Source organism: Rhinopithecus roxellana, chromosome 8 (genome assembly GCF_007565055.1).
Source record: "Rhinopithecus roxellana isolate Shanxi Qingling chromosome 8, ASM756505v1, whole genome shotgun sequence".
Taxonomy (NCBI): domain Eukaryota; kingdom Metazoa; phylum Chordata; class Mammalia; order Primates; family Cercopithecidae; genus Rhinopithecus; species Rhinopithecus roxellana.
Window position 1 is genome coordinate 64,538,720 of NC_044556.1, and position 18,990 is coordinate 64,557,709.

At 37.6% G+C, this 18,990-nt stretch overlaps 1 protein-coding gene across 1 annotated transcript in view; it reads right to left on the bottom strand.

The window, feature by feature from the left end:
• Positions 1–18,990, bottom strand: part of EPRS1 (glutamyl-prolyl-tRNA synthetase 1) — a 90,333-nt gene that overhangs the window by 32,744 nt on the left and 38,599 nt on the right. Inside the window, exons 13-18 of the mRNA XM_010368075.2 lie at positions 17,946–18,056; positions 14,265–14,401; positions 13,173–13,380; positions 12,346–12,458; positions 7,877–7,994; positions 3,591–3,947 (exon numbers count right to left, since the gene is read on the bottom strand). Coding sequence (XP_010366377.1) covers positions 3,591–3,947; positions 7,877–7,994; positions 12,346–12,458; positions 13,173–13,380; positions 14,265–14,401; positions 17,946–18,056 — 1,044 coding nt within the window. The remainder of the gene's footprint in view (positions 1–3,590; positions 3,948–7,876; positions 7,995–12,345; positions 12,459–13,172; positions 13,381–14,264; positions 14,402–17,945; positions 18,057–18,990) is intronic.

Here is an 18,990-nt window from a genome sequence, read left to right on the forward strand (position 1 = left end):
AGCCAGGCCTAGTGGCATGTGCCTGAACTTCCAGCTACTTAGGAGACTGAGATGGGAGGATTGCTTGGGAGGGTGAGGCTGCAGTGAGCCATGATCGAGTCACTGCACTCCAGCCTGGGCAACAGAGCAAGACCCTGTCTCAAAAGAAAAAGAAAAGAAATTTGTTTTAAAGTGGCTTTAATTTTTAAAGTAACTTAATATTAAGCGTTATTATATCTTTAGTGTATTCTCTGTTATGCACCTCACACTATATCAACTTGATCCATTATTTTATGCAGCAACCCACTGAGCAGGAGAAAAAGAGTAAGAGGAGCAAAAGATGGTAGACTTGATGGACTTCAAGTTTTTATTACTTGCTCGTCTTTTTGCTTATACTTTGCCTTTATGCTTAAAAGTTATTTCATAGAAGCATCTATCTGATCCTGAAGCAGGAAAGAGAAGATTCAAAACAAAACAAAACAAAAAACTGAGCAAGAAAAGTCTAGTTGAAGCTGGTAACCTAAAACTTCAGCTGGTCATCTTCCTTACCTTTCAACATGACACAGTAAAATAACCACCTTTGTAGACAACTGAATGGTTAAGAGGCTTAGGCAAATTATTAATGTAAAACAAGCACAGACTTACTAAATAATGATAAACTAGTAAAACTATAACTCTCTAGTGCTTTCAATGGAATGCCCCACTGTCACCACCTCTCAAGGTAAATAACATGGGAATCAGTCAGTACTTTAATCTAGGCTTTGTAAATTTCAGGAAGTTACTTTCATATTCAGTTTCTCCTCTGTTGCTAAAACAAGCAAACAGAAAAAGTAGCATTCTTTGAATATTTTTGTACATGGCTCTTGGGAAGACTAAAAAGTGTATGGTACACAGTGCCAGATGCAGGCTAAATGCTAGTGCCATTCCTAATAACTGGGTTCATTCTTTAGAAGAGAAGAAACATTTACTACTACTAGCATTCAGAGAAAAAATACATGTAGTAGAGCAGGTCCTTGAAGAACACTGTTTTGTTTGATGTCATTTCATCATAACTTTGAAGAGGAAAAAAACGTTGACTCCCAGCCAAAGCCACTGTCTGTGTGGAACATGTGCATTCTCCCATGTCTGCATTGAGTTTTCTCTGGGAACTCCGGTTTCATTCCACATCCCAAAGCTGCACACATTAGGTGAACTGGTGAGTCTAAATGCTCCCGGTCTGAGTCTTGGTGTGTGTGAGTGTGCCCTGCAATGGAATGTCTTATCCAGGGCTGGTTCCTGCCCTGAGTCCTGAGCTGGCCACCCAAAACCCTGAACTGGAATAACTGAGTAAATAATTATCTTACTTGTCTTTATTAATCTTTCTTAAATGTATATACAGCTCACATCTGTTTCCATTAGAAGTGTTTGGGTCTTTATTTAGAGGTCTGTGTAATGCAAAAATAATAATTTTAGAAAGAAAAAGAAGACAAAATACTACAAAAGAAAAAGAAAAAACGAAGACCACAACAATAAAAAAACACAAGAAGTTTGTGTAATGTGATGTTTTTGGGATCAGAAATATGCCAAGGTAACTTAATTATTGTTTATCTCAATTAGCCTATTGTTGTTATACATCATTTTGCTTAAAGTCTCAGTTTCCAAGAACCTATGAACAACATTAAGACTTAATATATTTTGAAACACAGATATGGTATAAAGTAGGCAGCATTCAATAAATGTAAGTCAGACTAAACTGAAGTCAGATTTATTTCAGTATCACATTTATTAGTATTTAAATACCTAATAAATTACCTACCCAATTACCAAAGCAATTTAGATCTTTTTACCTTAAGCTGACTTTTCATAACCTCAACAGTGTTATTTTATGAAAGCATGATGTAACCCATTAACACAAAAGGATGGGTGATGGATTCATAGTTGACTGTTACTCCAAGTATAATGGTTTCTGCTGTTACTATTTCACCCATAATTAAGCTGACAAAAATTGGCACATAATCTCAATATATTCTACTTACAACGAAGAAATTTGAAGACCAAAGCCCTTCCCTTCAAATTACACCTAGAGAGGAGTACATATTTAGTTTCCAGCAGATACAGTGCAAAATGCTCCCAACCTCCCCATGAGGTAGGAAACATTACGAATTTATATCCTAAACTCATACATCCAGCAGCATTTATTCCTCGAAGCAAAGCTGTTTTAGATAATCATGGTTCTTCGGGATCTCAACAGGCTATTTAGGTTGGTGCAAAAGTAGTAACTGTGGTTTTTGCCATTAAAAGTAACGGTAAGAACCGCAATTACTTTTGCATCAACCTAACAAAGGCTTTCTCACAGTTCACAATGGAGTGACAGAAAAACATTAACTCCTGGGGCAAGACCTCAAAATGTGAGGTCAAATATTCATGATTGAAAGTATCTTAGGTGGCAGGGTTTCATGTCAGATGCTAGCAACTTATTGATGAGGTGAGGAACTTACTGAATTCTCCAGACTGAGCCTAGGACCCTGACAGGACAACAGATCTGACATTTTAGAACAAATCCCTTTGCTGCCACATAAGTCAAGCCTCGTGGTGTACCATACCTCTCTGTGTATGTGCCACAGCCTAAATTCTACAATTTTTTTGCAGCTCATCAGAGGCTGAATTGTTTCTTGTTGCAGTACTATTTATCCGATCACATCTTAGAACTATGCTGCTGTTTGAGTAGAACTACCTACCTTCATTATTAAATATGATCTTTCACAGTCTATACAGATGCCATTCCCTTTGTCTCTTACTTACATCAAGTAAGTCCATTTCACACTAGGTGCCACACCCACTTGGCTAAATGTTTTGCCTAAGGACATACTGAAACAAGAATATAATTTATACGTCAGTCAAAATTTCATATAATTTGAAGGCCCTGCTATGAAAAGTTGGAGATAATCACAGGTCAAAAACCTCTTGACAATCCATTTGTTATTCCCTGAATACGCCTTGTACCTTCTGACCTCTACCTCTGCTGGTACTGTCTTCTACACTAGCAGTTCTCAAAGCATGGTGGTCCCTGGGACAGCAGCATCAGCATCACCTGAGAAACTTTCTAGAAATGTGTATTTTCCACATGCTCTGAATCTACTGAAGAAGAAAGTCAAGGGGCAGGGCCTAGCAATCCATGTTTTAGCAAGCCAGTAATTCTGGTGTACAGTAAAGCTTGAGAACCATGGTTCCACACTTAAGAGTGCCTTTTTCTGATCTTTTTTCCCCATAATGGCTGATTCTACTTCAGGATGATTTTAAATATCCTTTATAAATTGTTTCCGCCTTTGTTGCCACTTAAAAACACAAACCCTTCACATAGCAACTTATACATATCACAAAGGATTACAGTCACATCACACAAGAGTACAGGGAGTCTGTATGTTTCCTTCCCCAGTAAGCCACGCCTCAACTAGATTATGAGCTTCTTACATATATTTTCAGAGTCTGACACATAGCAGGTATCAATTAATGTTGATTATTACATCAAAATATGAGCAGTCTATGTTTTATAAGAAGATGAGACTACCCTAAGCAGTTTGAATTCACACACTTAATGAAAATGTGGTCTTGACTTTCTCTAACATACTGACCTTAGGGGCTTTTTCAGCTTTTAGCTTACGAACCACCTCCCCTTGTGCAGCAACTTGATCATACAGAGATTTACTTTCCAGAATACTTGCTGACGAATTAGAAGAAATATTCTGTCCTATTTCAGCAGGAGGGTTTCCAGGTTTATATTCCTGGCCAGTTTTCTCCTTATATTCAGCTTTCAAAGACAAAAGCTGTTTTACAGCTGCATCTATATCTTCCTTTGGTGCTTTCTTGGCTTTTAATTCACGAACCACATCTCCTTGAACAGCCACTCTATTGTAAAGGACCAAGGAATCCTCAGATGTAGTACAATTATTCAGAGAAGGTGTTGGTCTTTCCTTAAAAGGAGCAGAGGTCTACCAAGAGAGAAAATCAAAAGTAAAATAATTAATTCATATTAAATGTTTTCCCATAAAATTATTTCAAACTGATTATTTTATAATGTTTCCAATTTAAAACAAAAACTTTAAACTTCAATCCCTTAAAAAGCTTAAATGAATAATCTCATTCCTAAGTATTTATCCTAATGAAAAATGGCAGGAGTAAACATAGATAGAGGTACATACAAACTCACTGGAGCATTTTTACTATAGTAAAAACCTGAAAATGCCCTAAATCTTTGTCATTAGGGGACTAAAGAAATTATAACATATCCATCAGGTCTGAGACTAAATCACTGCTCTACCATATACTCACTGTGCAACTCTGAGTTAGTTATTTAAGCTGCTTCCTTACTATAAAAGGGGGATAACCATATTTAACCCATCAAGTTGATGGGAAAATAAAAAGTAATCTGTGTAAAGCTGTTAGTCACAAAGGCTGAGAAAAAGTGAGTATCAATAAGCATTAGCTATCACTATTAATTTTTTAAGAGATAAAATATAGCTAGATTGTTGATAAGGCAAGACCTCCATGAAATTCTGTGATATAATTGTAACTCATCATTGTGGAACAGTTTCATTTGTGTAAAATTATAAGTTTACAGGTATATATTTGTATATAAGTAAATGCAACAAATCTAGAGCTATGTTCACTAAAATCAACCGTGAAGAGTGAATATACTACTTTTTGCATGCTTTCTGCTGCCTACACTGCATTCTTCCCTACTGAAACCTTTCTAACATTAAAACTCAGTTCACATTATACCTTCCTTACACCTTTTTCCTTTAAATGATCTGCCACTTAATTTTTCAGAATAATCTTATCCATATTCACAGAGTCTTATGTACAAATTTCAAAAATTTTCATCTCTATTCCAGAATTCTGACCTGCTCCCAGACTCAGCATTTTCAATGACTTCAAGACATCTTTACCTAACCACCTAACAGGCATCTCAAGCTGTATCAGAGTTGCATTTTACACAGGGGTTAGGCTCTCAAGTGGGCATGTCAGTAAAGAAAACCCATCACTCAAAATCCCCCCCCATAATTCCTTAAATCACTCATAGTATTTTTAGTGAGGTTCTATATATACACTTATAAACTCTAACATGCATATATAAATGCATATTATACATTAAAGAATACAATTCATTAGTCACCCTATATCAAAAAAATATATTTGTTCAGCAACATTTTTTTTTTTTTTTTTTTTTGAGACAGAGTCTCACTCTGTCGCCAGACTGGAGTCCAGTGGTGTGATCTCAGCTCACTGCAATCTCTGCCTCCTGGATTCAAGCTATTATCATGCCTCAACCTCCAGAGTAGCAGGGATTACAGGCCTGCACTACCACACCCAGCTAATTTTTGTATTTTTAGTAGAGATGGGGTTTCACCATGTTGGCCAGGATGGTCTCAATCTCCTGGCCTCGTGATCTGTTTGCCATGGCCTCCCAAAGTGCTGGGATTACAGACTTGAGCCATCCCACCCGGCCTGTTCTGCTACATTTAATTTGCAACATAAATCATCACAATCATGGTTAGTAAATAGGGGAACATATGACTGAAACACACACAAACACTGCTTTGTGTGTGATTTTTCCCAATGTATTCAAGTTTTATGTCAAATAAAGAAGCATGCAGGAACAAGCTTTTCATAATTAAAGAGAAAACTTTAGAAATACATTGACAATCTGAAGAAAAACCCAAAAACCTTTTGTATAAGTGCCTTCCTTAAACGAGGATGGTGCTTAAATACGTTTTTTACCGTCACATTAAGCCATCTGATGAAACAGTACATGGGGATGGAAACTTCAAAGACGTATTCTCATCTGCTAAAACTTAAAAATAAAAACAAACCCCAAAAAACTGACAAAGCAGGCAATACCCTGGATGAGAATTTAATTTTGATAGTATCAGCCTCTGTTGGAGACAAATATCCTCAAAGATCTACACATCACAGGGAAAAGCATTATTATTCTTCAGGTTTAAAGTTGCAAAGTATCTCTGACTGCAGTACTGGGTATAAGTGCCAGTCAACTGTACCTGAATTTTGAATTTCTATTCAAAAGTGTGCAGGTTTCAAAGCATGTCCACACTTTTTTTTTACTTTCCTCCCACCAAGAAGGGGGGTGTCTGTGCACTCTCCTGAATCTGAGCAAGCTTGTTACTGATTTGAGCAACAGGGCATAGCAGAAATGATGCTATGTGAGACTTCCGAGGCTAAATCATAAAATGGAATGCTCCTTTTACCTCATGTACCGGACACTTACTTTTGGAGGCCTTAAATGACACTTAAGAAGTCTTATTACCCTGACACTGCCATGCTGGAGAGGCCACTTACAGCTATTCCAGTCAACTATTCCACGTGAGCTCCCAGCCAACACCAATATCAACTTGGCATCCAGGTGAGGAAACAATTTTAGAAGCCAGCCCAGGCCAGGCACAATGGCTCATGCCTGTAATCCCAGCACTTTGGGAGGCCGAGGTCGGTGGATCACCTGAAGTCAGGAGTTCAAGACCAGCCTGGCCAACATGGTAAAATCCCATCTCTACTAAAAATACAAAAAAAACTTAGCTGAGCATGGTGGTACATGCCTGTAGTCTGAGCTACTTGGGAGGCTGAGGCAGGAAAATCGCTTGAACCCGGGAGGTAGAGGTTACACTGAGAAGAGATCATACAACTGCACTCCAGTCTGGGCAATAGAGTGATACTCCACCTCAAAAACAATAAAATAAAATAAAAACAGAATACAGCCCAGTTGAGTCTTTGACAGCCCAGTTGAGTCTTTGATGACTGCTACCCAGCCACCATCTGACTGAAACCATATGATATACACAGGTTTTAGTGGTTTGCCTCAACTCTGTTTTTCTTGATAAATCAGCTGTTATTTTTAGTATGCGATTTCGCAGAACATGAAGTTTTTCAAGAACACATATTAATTTATAGCATAACATCAGTTATCTTTCTAGGATATGTAAAAAATGAGAGGCACAGGTGGGAACTGGGACCAATGAGGGAAGGGCAACCAAATTTCCCATCTCATGCTTACTCTATGAGTTACTCAATAATACACAGCAGCAATTTTCAAGGTGTGGTTCAATGATCCTAAGGGGTATATAAAACTCTTTTAAAGGCGATCTGCAAGGTCACAGCTATTTTCACTATATTAAGATATATTTTGTCTTTTTTGCTCTCATTTTCTTATGACTGTTCATGCAGGTTTTTAGAAGCTATTAAGTCAGGTATTAAAGAGCTCTGCAAAAATTTAAAGCCATACCACTCAAACTAAAAGTTTTATTTTGGAAAATTTTTTTTAATAAAAACTTTTTTTATGTTAACATGTAACTGGATTATTTTTACATGAATTAAATCCTTTTAGAACTTGTCAATTTTTAGTATGATAAATACTGATAAATACAACCCACATAAACAAATAATTTTAAGAATATAAGGGAGTCTGGCCAGGCACAGTGACTCATGCCTGTAATCCCAGCACTCTGGGAGGCCAAGGTGGGGAGATCATCTGAGGTCAGGCAGTTTGAGACCAGCCAGTCCAACAGGGCAAAACCCTGTCTCTACTAAAAATACAAAAATTAGCAAGGTGTCATGGTGCACACTTGTAATCCCACCTGCTCAGGAGGCTGAGGCATGAGAATTGTTTGAATCCGGGAGGCGGAGGTTGCAGTGAGCCCAGATCGCACCACAGCACTCCAGCCTTGGGCAACAGAGTGAGATTTTAAAATCTTACGTGAAAGGATAACAGCAAAATGCAAAGAGCAGATTTAACTGTCTACTTCAGTCTGCACAGTAAGAAAGATAATCATTTGTAAAGAAATATATTCTAAACTCTGGTATAGAAAGACCATTTATTTTTATAGACATATCTGTAAAAGTCATTACTTACCTCATTTTTTGTGGCTTCTACTTTGGTCTTTTCCTTTGACCCTGATGTTGGCATTTCCTTTGTGTGTCCATCAGGAATGTATATCAAAACGCATGGGGCTTCTTTGCAACTATATGGGCTAAAAAGAAAATAAAGGGACAAAATAGTTCATCTGAACAAAATTATCTGAACAGCAATAAACACTGAATTCCTAGATAAATTCAATGGCACTAAGTTAACGCTTTTCTTTCTTTTTTGAGACAGAGTCTCACTCTGTTGCCTAGGCTGGAGTGTGGTGATGTGATCTAAGCTCACTGCAACTTCCACCTCCTGCGTTCAAGTGATTTTCCTGCCTCAGCCTCCAAGTAGCTGGGATTACAGGCACACGCTACCACACTAATTTTTGTATTTTTAGTAGAGACAGGGTTTCACCACGTTGGTCAGCCTGGTCTTAAACTCCTAACCTCAAGTGATCCGGCCACCTCAGCCTCCCAAAGTGCTGGGATAACAGGTGTGAGCCACAGAGCCTGTCCAGTTAATGCTTTTTGAAGTATAAAATAGTCCATTCCCTTACTCAAATCAGAGGCTCTTCAGAGAAGTTCTACAAACAACAAATGCAAAAATAAAAATTGACAGTCCTGGCCGGGTGCGGTGGCTCACCCCTGTAATTCTGGCACTTTGCGAGGTCCAGGCGGGCGGACTGCCTGAGCTTAGGAGTTTGAGATCAGCCTGGGCAACACAGTGAAATCTCATCTCTACTAAAATACAAAAAATTAGCCAGGCATGGCGGCGGGTGCTTGTAGTCCCAGCTACTCGGGAGGCTGAGGCAGGAGAATCACCTGAACCCAGGAGGCGGAAGTTGCAGTGAGCCAAGATCATGCCACTGCACTCCGGCCTGGGTGACAGAGCGAGATTCTGCCTCCAAAGAAAAAAAAACAAAACTGGTCGGCCGAGGTGGCCCATGCCTGTAATCCCAGCACTATGGGAAGCTGAAGCAGGTGGATTACGTGAGGTCAGGAGTTCGAGACTAGCCTGGCCAACATGGTGAAACCCTGTCTCTACTAAAAAAAAAAATACAAAAAAATTAGCTGGGCATGGTGGTAGGCGCCTGTAATCCCAGCTACTTGGGAGGTTGGGGCAGGAGAATCGCTTGAACCCAGGAGGTGGAGACCACAAAGAGCTGAGGCTGCACCATTGCACCCCAGCCTGGGCAACAAGAGCGAAACTCTGCCACAATGAAAAAAAAAAGAAAAAAGAAATTGACAGTCCTTATTATAAACTTCCAATCTATGAACTTTCATCCATATGAACAAACTAAGCCCAGGGCAAAATTACATCTGCTATGCCTGCCACTAGAAAGGGCATTAGTGAATGTTAATGATACTCTTGACTTCAAGAAAATTTGTCTACATACCACACCTAATCTGCTTATAAGCAGAAACATTTCTGTAAAACGTTTATTTATTTTAAATATTTAAGGGTGGGTATGGTGGGTCACATCTGTAAACCCAGCACTTTGGGAGGCCAAGGCAGATGGATCTCTTAAGCCGAGGAGTTCAAGACTAGCCTGGGAAACATGGTGAACCCCTGTCTCTACAAAAAATACACAAATTAGATGGGTGTGGTGGTACATGCCTGTAGCCCCAGCTACTCAGGAGAGACTGAGGTGGGAGGATCACCTGAGCGTGGGGACGTCACGCCGCTGCACTCAAGTCTAGGTGAGAGTGAGACCCTATCTCTTAAAAAAATAATAACAATTTATAAGAATTTCTCAATTCCAAAGGATAATTAGCAAAATTCTATTGCCACTTTTTGGCAATTATGAATAATGCAGCTGTAAACATTCACATACACATTTCTGTGTGAATGTGCTCTTTTCCTTTGGCAAATATGCAGGAATGGAATTGATGGGTCAAATGGTAACTCCGTGTTTAATTTTTGGAGGAATCATCCAACTGTTTTCCAAAGTAGCTGAACCATTCTGCAACCCTACCAGAAATACATATGGGCTCCAATTTCTCCACATTTCTAACCCTTGTTACTGTCTTTTTTTATTTCAGCCATCCTAGTGGTATGCAATGATATTTCATTATCATTTTGATCTGAATTTCCCTAACAACTAATGATGCTGAGCATCTTTTCATGTGCTTACATTTGTACATCTGCTTGGAAAAATGTCTATTTAAATCCATTGTTAATTGGGTTCTCTTCTAGATACAAGTCCTTTTACAGACATATGTGCAAATATTTTCTCCCATTCTGTGACCTGTGTTTTCACTGTCTTTGAAACACAAAATATGTTAATCTTGACAAAGTCCAGTTTATTTTTTTTTCTTTGGTTGCTTGTGATTTAAGTGTTATATCCAAAACAGCATTGCCGAGGTTACAAAGAGTTACATTCACGTTTTCTTCTAAGAGTTTTATAGTTTTAGCTCTTACATTTAGGTGTTTGATAAATACTGAGTTAAATTTTGTATATGATACAAACTGTACCCAACTTCACTCTTTCGTGTGTAGCTGTTCAGTTCTTCGTGTGTAGCTGTTCAGTTTTCAACTATTTGTTGAGAAGTTCAAAAACTTTCTAAGAATAAAATGAGAATCCACTCTGTTATTTTAGTTGGTGGTACTACCACCACTACGAAATACTTAAGGAGGGCTTAGTAAGTATCAGGCACTGTGCTACACTGTATGCATGCATGAGCTTATTTGACTAAAGGAAATGTTATATTATAATGAATAAGGTTACTCATATGATGAAAAAGCCACAAGGCCATTCCAGGAAAAGGCATCAAGCTCTTTAGAAAAGCCCCAGGCAATTTGGTACATATGTTAAACAGAAGGGATAAGGGAGAGAAAACTCCAACAGGTATGGCTCAAGAGACGCCATAACATGAAAAATCTTGCACGTCAAACTAAACAGTTTAGCTTTTACCCTCAAACTAACAACATTTTTTTTTTGTTTGTTTTGAGAGAGTCTTGCTCTGTCACCAAGGCTGGAGTGTGCTGGTGCAATTATAGTTCACTGTAACTTTGAACTCGTGGGCTCAAGCAATACTCCTGTCTCACCCGCTTGAGCAGTGAGGATTACAGGTGTGTACCACCATGCCTGGTTAATTCTTTATTTATAATTTTTTGTAGAGATGGGGTCTCACTATGTTACCCAGGCTGGTCTTGAACTCCTGGCCTCAGGTAATCCTCTTGCCTCAGTCTTGCAAAGTGCTGGGATTATAGACATAAGTCATAGTGCCTGGCCAACTAATAGAGAGTTTTTAACAGTACAGAAATGTGATAAAACCGTTACTCTTAAATTTTCAGACTGGTGGGCATGTGAAAACTGAATAGGAAAATAGGAAAAGGATGAAATTGGAGGCAAGAAGATACTTGAGAGCCTATTTTTGCAATCAAGGAAGCAATGCTATAGCCTGAAAAAAGGCAGAGCAGTGGATTCACAGAGATGGACTAGGCAGGCAACACAAACAACAGAGTTTGCTGACTGAAAAAAGGGATGAAGGGGAAGAATAAATCAGAGACGACACCTAGATCCTGGAATTTCGAACACGTTGAGTTTGAAATGCTTGAAAGAATCTATTCAGAGATATCTAAAAGGCAGTTAGATTCACAAGACTAAATCTCAGAAGAGGCATTTTGACTACACAGTTACAGAGATATCGCTTAGAAAAATAGTAGAGACAAACAGAAAAGAAATAAAGGGACAAAAATTTACAAAGTTCTCCTTCTAATAATCCTATTATTTCACGGTTAAAAAAAATACAAATATTGGTTATTTTTTTCCCTCTAAATGTGCCCTGTTTGTACCATTTATCTAGTGAAAATACACTACAAAGAAAAAGATAATGGTAATAATTTTCACCCAAAGATAGGTAATACATAGTACTGAAATTTTGTTCTTTATACTTGGCTACAAGAAAGTCAATTACAAGTTGGTTTAGTTTCAGAAATGAATAATTTATCAATGTTCAACGAGCATGTTGTTTCAAAGATCATTTGTTAAAATAAATTACTTAAGGCCAGGCGCGGTGGCTCACGCCTGCAATCCCAGCACTTTGGGAGGCCGAGACGGAGAGATCACGAGGTCAGGAGATCGAGACCATCCTGGTTAACACAGTAAAACCCCGTCTCTACCAAAAATACAAAAAAATTAGCTGTTGTGGTGGCGGATGCTTGTAGTCCCAGCTACTCAGGAGGCTGAGGCAGGAGAATGGTGTGAACCCGGGAGGCGGAGCTTGCAGTGAGCTGAGATCGCGCCACTGCACTCCAGCCTGGGTGACAGAGTGAGACTCCGTCTCAAAAAATAAATAAATAATTACTTTAAGTCTAAAATGTTAAATATAAAACAAAGAAAACTGAGAAAGAGACTGAGAAAGAAAACTGTCAGGTACGTTATTTTAGTGAAAGTTCAATTTCTAAAATATCACTCACTATAATAACTTTAAGCATTTTCATTTAGATGTTCAGTTACATTTACTTACCTAACAGGTTCATAAGGTTGATCACATATGAAGAATCCTCTTCTCTGGAGTTGTATAATATCTCCTTTTTTCAAATCCTTAAGGCAGGGATCCCCTAGCATTAGTTCCTCATGCTATAAAGATGATATAAAACCAAAGTACACTTTCTCAAAATCAGAATAGTAAAACAACTCTAAAATGCAAGCAGTTTCCACTAACTAAAATATTCCCATTTTAAACAGATATGTTAAGAAGCTCACTACTTGAGGACACACAATGAAATGGTGAAGTGTTAAAATAAATGACAATTCATCACATTTTTAAAAGTAAACATTCATAAACTGGCCTCAAAAAACATTTTAAATAACTTGACTGGCATTCCTGAAGAAATAATTTTCCTGCTATAAATATGAAATATGATGCAAGGAGCACGTAATAGACTTAGCTGAAAGGCATGCTGGCGTAGCGCTTAAACACAAGGGTCAGATTTGAATCCCAACTCTACTATTTACTGTTTGTCCTCAGGTAAGTTAATTAACCTCACTGTGCTTCAGTTTCTATCATTTATAAAATGGAAACATTACTTACATCTTTTTTTAATTTTTATTTTTTGGTAGAGCCTGTTGCCCAGGCTCGTCTTGAACTCCTGAGCTCAAGCAATCCACCCACCTTGGCCTCCCAAAGTGCTAGGATTATAGGCATGAGCCACCATGCTCAATCAATTTACATCTTTTGATTTAAATAAAATTCTACACATCTTATCCATTTTATCTGAGGATCTGAAATATATAAAATTTAATTCTAAAGAAAAATTTAAAAGATGAAATACGGTTTCTTTGGAAGGTTACCTTACTGTTCTTGTTGACATACTGCTTAAAATCCTCATCTTTTCCTAGCACTGGCTTTGTGATCAAGTGCTCATAAGTGACACAGATTGCTGGAACAGGAAGAGCATGTGTAGTTTCTGCAAGCCAAGTGATCTTAGTGGTTTTCTTGTAGTCTTTGTTTTCCAAATTCAGCTTTGCATCAAGAGATATGATTTTTCCATCTGTATTTCTAAATAAAAGATTAAAAGTATTCAAAGAAATATTAACCACAGCTGCCATAAATTCACTTTATTCTATAATAATTATTTTATATTATTGAAAAATAATTTGTTTTATTTTGTAATAAATGGATAAGAAATTTTCTTTGGAAAAATTCCAAATTAAACATTTATTTGAGCTTCTAATATGCCAGACATATACTGGTTAATACATAAATACACCATAATCACTGCCATTGTGATACTAATAATCAACTAGAGAACAGATTCACATATAATTGATGAGGAACATGTAAATATTTATTAACTTAAAGTCACCTGCATTAAGCATTATAAAATCTGAATTACTATGTTTAAAAACATTTGGCAGTTACTTGCAATCATATGTAATAACAGTGCAATTAAGATTTCCGAGTTTGCATAAATCAATCTTCAGCATACTATGTTTCATTTACAGAATCTGAAGATCAAATTCATAAGTTTAGCACATTATAGTAACTAGAAAGTCAAGTTCATTATTAACCAATTTTAAAGTAAATTTTAGTATAAAGATTATCTTATACATATAAATTCTGTCTAAAAGATCCCCATGTCAGGCAACTGTATAGAGTCCCTTTTCATCATGTAATTTCTCACTAAAGCATTACAACTATTTTTTATATCCAGATGTTGTAATTTTCATCACCACAAATAAAAGACATCTTGATAGCCTGTTAATAAACTGAAGCGTATATGGAAAAAAACTTAATTTGTGTCCAGAATTTGCAGTAGCTACGTCTGGCAGATTTACCAGTCAGCAACATGTATAAGTCTGAATTTGATAATGTTTAATAAGTAAATACAAATAAAATGCTTTTCTCCCATGTTTATTTGAAAACAAACAAGAAGTTCTTACTTGTGTATTTTTGTAATGTTGAGGTTGCCCCAATTTATAAATGTAACCATCTCACCCTCTGAAAAAGTCTCTGCATCAGCACCTTCAACAAAAACTTTGGGACTATACCACACAGGCTTCAAGCCAACCTCAGGATTCTGATTGACAAAGAAAAGCAGAGTGTCTGTTGAAACAACAACTTATTTAACCCAGTATGCAAATTTATAAATTCATTCTATTCTTTAACCACACAAAAGTCTTCTGTGTTACTAAACTGTTAGCAGTTCATTGCTGTATTAGGAAGAAAATGCTTTACTCTTTCTCCATCTATGTATTTTAACATAAACGTATTCCCAATTCTGTTCTTACCATTTAAACAATACATACTTGGCCTCAGTAGAAATTAACAGTTTGAATTCCAGCTCTGTCACATCAGATCAGCAACCTGACCACTAATATTAATGAAATTAGATAAGGTAGCCTGCCCCTAAGATTACTTCCAGCCTAAAATAATCATTCATTGATTTCATAGCTAAGACAGTATAATTTATCTCTTAGTATCTCTTCAACTAGAATCTGCTCCCTATCCTTAGAATGTCACTGCTTCACCAGGTGCGGTGGCTCACACCTGTAATCCCAGCACTTTGGGAGGACGAGGTGGGCAGAGCACGAGGTCAGGAGATTGAGACCATCCTGGCTAACATGGTGAAAACCTGTCTCTACTAAAAATACAAAAAGTTAACAGGGCATGGTGGCACATGCCTGTAGTCCCAGCTACTTGGGAGGCTGAGGCAGGAGAATCACTTGAACCTGGGAGGCAGAGGCTGCAGTGAGCCGAGACTGCACCATGGCACTCCAGCCTGGGCGACAGAGCGAGACTCTGTCCCAAAAAAATAAATAAATAAAAGATTCTCACTGCTTCTGCGGCAAAAGAGAAAATAAGTCATTCTTGACTAGTGGCTATGGGACATTATAGGACAACAGATGCCACCTGGAGGAAATTATGGGCCTTTGAGATTTTAGAAGACAAACTTTAAAGAAAATATTATCTATATAGATATAGATAAGTAAATTTTCTGCCTTTCCAGTGTGCATGATATGGGAAGAAAAAGAGATGAGGAGAATAAAAAGTGCCATAATTTCAGTTTTTACTTGGCAGAATTTTTTTTTAAAAAGTGCAAGAAGGCCTTTTCAAATAAACATTAACCAGCATGTGTTTAACAACTGTTCAATGAATTCACCAATGTATTTGAGAAAAATCAGTATGTTTTAACAGCAGATAACATATTAAGCTTAGAATAGAATACTAACAGGTTAAATATAAAACACTTTGCGAGGGAAATGTTATATGAAAATTCCACAGAGCAAACTGAGTAATCCAGTCACAATTTAAGAGTGTGCTTCCTTAACAATTAGTTCTTATTTTTAGCAATGAGCAGTACTTAGTGATTTAATTTTTTAAATTTTATTTGAGGTAGGGTCTTGCTCAGTCACCCAGGCTGCAATGCAGTGGTATAGTTATAGCTTACCGCAGCCTTGAACTCCTGAGCTCGAGTGATCCACCTACCTCTGAGATTACAAGCAGGAACCATAATGCCTGGCTAATTTTTTTATTTTTCGTAGAGACAGAGTCTTGCTACGTTGACCAAGCTGGCCTCGAACTCCTGGCCTCAAATGATCTTCCCACCTCCACCTCTCAAAGTGCTAGGATTACAGGCATGAGCCCCCAGCCTAGTAATTTAATCTAACCTATCTGACTACAACTGTCATTTTAAAAAACAAGCACTCTTCAAAACTTTTATTCTCATGATTCAAATTTTAAAATATTCAGTATGCTTCAGATTTATGCTAACTGTACAGTAGGTGATATGGCAGATCAGATACTACTACTTACCTGGTCAAAACAATCAGATGTAAAGAAAGGCAAACCCAAATCAATCAAGTAAACACACACCCCAAATCTTATTAGGATTCAAATCTTTCAAATTAAAAAGTAGCTAATGACATACATGGGGAGACAATCAATCATATAAGGCTACAATTCAGAATATGTATAGCTCTTTGCAATGCATATCATCTTATATGTAGGTTAGTTTACCAACATAGTTATAAGCTTGGTTACTAGTATATGAGTTAGTCTGTGAACGTAATTTTCAGTATATAATAACGTTTTTTATAGACAACTTGTAAAAGCTGAAATAAAAGAACTCTTTCACCAGCCTAGACAACATGGTGAAACCCTGTCTCTACAAACACCAGCCTGGGCAACATGGTGTAACCCTGTCTCTACAAAAATGTACAAAAATGAGCCAGGTGTGGTGGCATGAACCTGTAGTCCCAGATATTCAGGATGCTGAGGTGGAAGGATCACTTGAGCCCAAGATAGAGGATGCAGTGAGCTGAGATCATGCACCAGAGCAAGGATCATCTCAAAATTAAAAACAAAACAAACAAACAAAAAAACTTGTTTTACTTCAAAATTGTCAATTAAGCAGTCATGAGAATCTGGGATGACCATGGCTTAACAAAGAAGTACTCTATGGTACTTGTATTTAAGATTTCTATTCAGGGCGGGACACAGTGGCTCATGCCTGCAATCCCAGTATTTTGGGAGGACGAGGCAAGCAGATCCTTTGAGGCCAGGAGTTCAAGACCAGCCTGGCCGCCAACATGGCAAAACCCCATCTCTACTAAAAATCCAAAAATTGCCAGGTGTAGTGGTGCACACCTGTAATGCCAGCTACTCAGGAGGCTAATGCATGAGAATCACTCGAACCCAGGAGGCAGAAGTTGCAGTGAGCCAGAATCATGCCACTGCACTCCAGCCTGGGCCACAAAGCGCAACTGTCTCAAAAAAAAACAAGAAAAAAAAATTCTATTCAGAATTTAGATGGACACTTCACTTATACTTTCCAAACAGAGGAAATGGCAGTGTAAGAGACTCTGAAGTCAAGCTGTGATTCCACAACAGTAGGTGTAATGTTTTGGCTTAAAGACAAAGGTGACAGTGAATACCCTAGTTAATAGAGAATGCGCCTCAGATTCCATATAAAGATAGGAGTTTGAATTATAACTCATCTTTCAGAATTACTCTAGGAAGAGATAAATTCTTATTACACACTAATATGCTAACTCTATAGAATAAAAAATAAGCACCAACTGGGCATAACAGTTCTGTGTGATGTACTGTGGATTGTTACTAAAATAAACTTCTTTAAGGCAAAAAATCCACAAAAAGTTTTACTTCAATTAGTGTCAAATCCCGACAAACAATGTTGAACAGAAAATCATCTTGGCTGGGCGCAGTGGCTCACGCCTGTAATTCCAGCACTTTGGGAGGCTGACGCAAGCAGATCATGATGTCAGGAGATTGAGATCAACCTGGCCAACATGGTGAAACCCCGTCTCTACTAAAAATGCAAACATTAGCTAGGCGTGGTGGCGGGTACCTGTAATCCCAGCTACTCAGGAGGCTGAGGCAGGAGAATCGCTTGAACTCGGGAGGCGGAGGTTGCAGTGAGCCGAGATCGCCCCACTGCACTCCAGCCTAGAGCTACAGCGAGACTCCGTCTCAAAAAAAAGAAAAAGAAAAAAAAAAATCATCTCAAAATCATGCCATTGCCATGAAAGCACATTTTCCTTTTTATTTCCTGCTCCTTCTTTTAGCAGAGAGAAACACATTGGTGAAACTGTAAGAGTGACCTTTGGGTGTTTGGCTACTTCTTTCATCTCCTCCTGAGCTTCAGGTACATTCACTGGGATCACTTCTTTCTTCAGTAATGCAACATATCGTGGAGCCACTGGGTCAATAACCTGCAACAAATACATCCTCATGTTAAAACACTGAGATATCTTATAGAGCACTATAAATAAAATAAATAATAGCACAGGAATACTAACTGGCATTTTTGTTACTGCATTTACTAATTTTTTTTCATCTGTTAACTCTTTTCTGATATTTACCATCAAGCAGAAAAAAGAGAAACAACTGTAAACCAAGACTACACGAAGGATTTAGACTTCTTTCACAAGAATAGCTACTGGCAGGCGAAAAGAAATCAATTAAAGAATAATATTAGAGTTATTTTGAAAATAATTTTAAGATCTGATATTAGAAGGTAAGGAAAAGTTATCCAGTGGGGTTGTATCTTAATCCTAAAGGTAAATGTGATATTTAATTTTATAGCTTGGAGAAGTCCATTTTAAGAGAATACAGATATTTTTGTTTCAGTATTGTTTTCTTTAATCAGCGTTAGGGTAACACATCACCGTCAAAAGCAGAATAGCATTCGGTCACTATAATAAGGCAATTCTATAGATTAAAAGTATAAATGGTATTTCTACTATATGCTATATATAGAGGTCACTATATATAGACCAATATATTCTCAGTATATTCCCAGTACCTAGGCTAGGGCCTGTCTCATATAGGTTATCAATAAATATTTGCAGATTGACTGAATAAACGGTCATACACATTATGCTCTAACCTACTCTACTTCTAAATCAGTAGTAGCATCCCCTTCTGGAGCTGATGTATTTTTCTCACTTCACAGTTCAGTGTAAAATTAGTCATGATGACCAATCACAAGAGCAATGTTTAGACACTATATATAAAGCACATGTGAGAAAAATGTATATGAAAGCAGAGTCAAAGAGCTAAGTAATACAAGTTATTTTTTCTCATTAGAAGAATGCAGAAAATGGTGGTGTAATTAAATTTGTTTTTATTTTTCCATTGTTACCA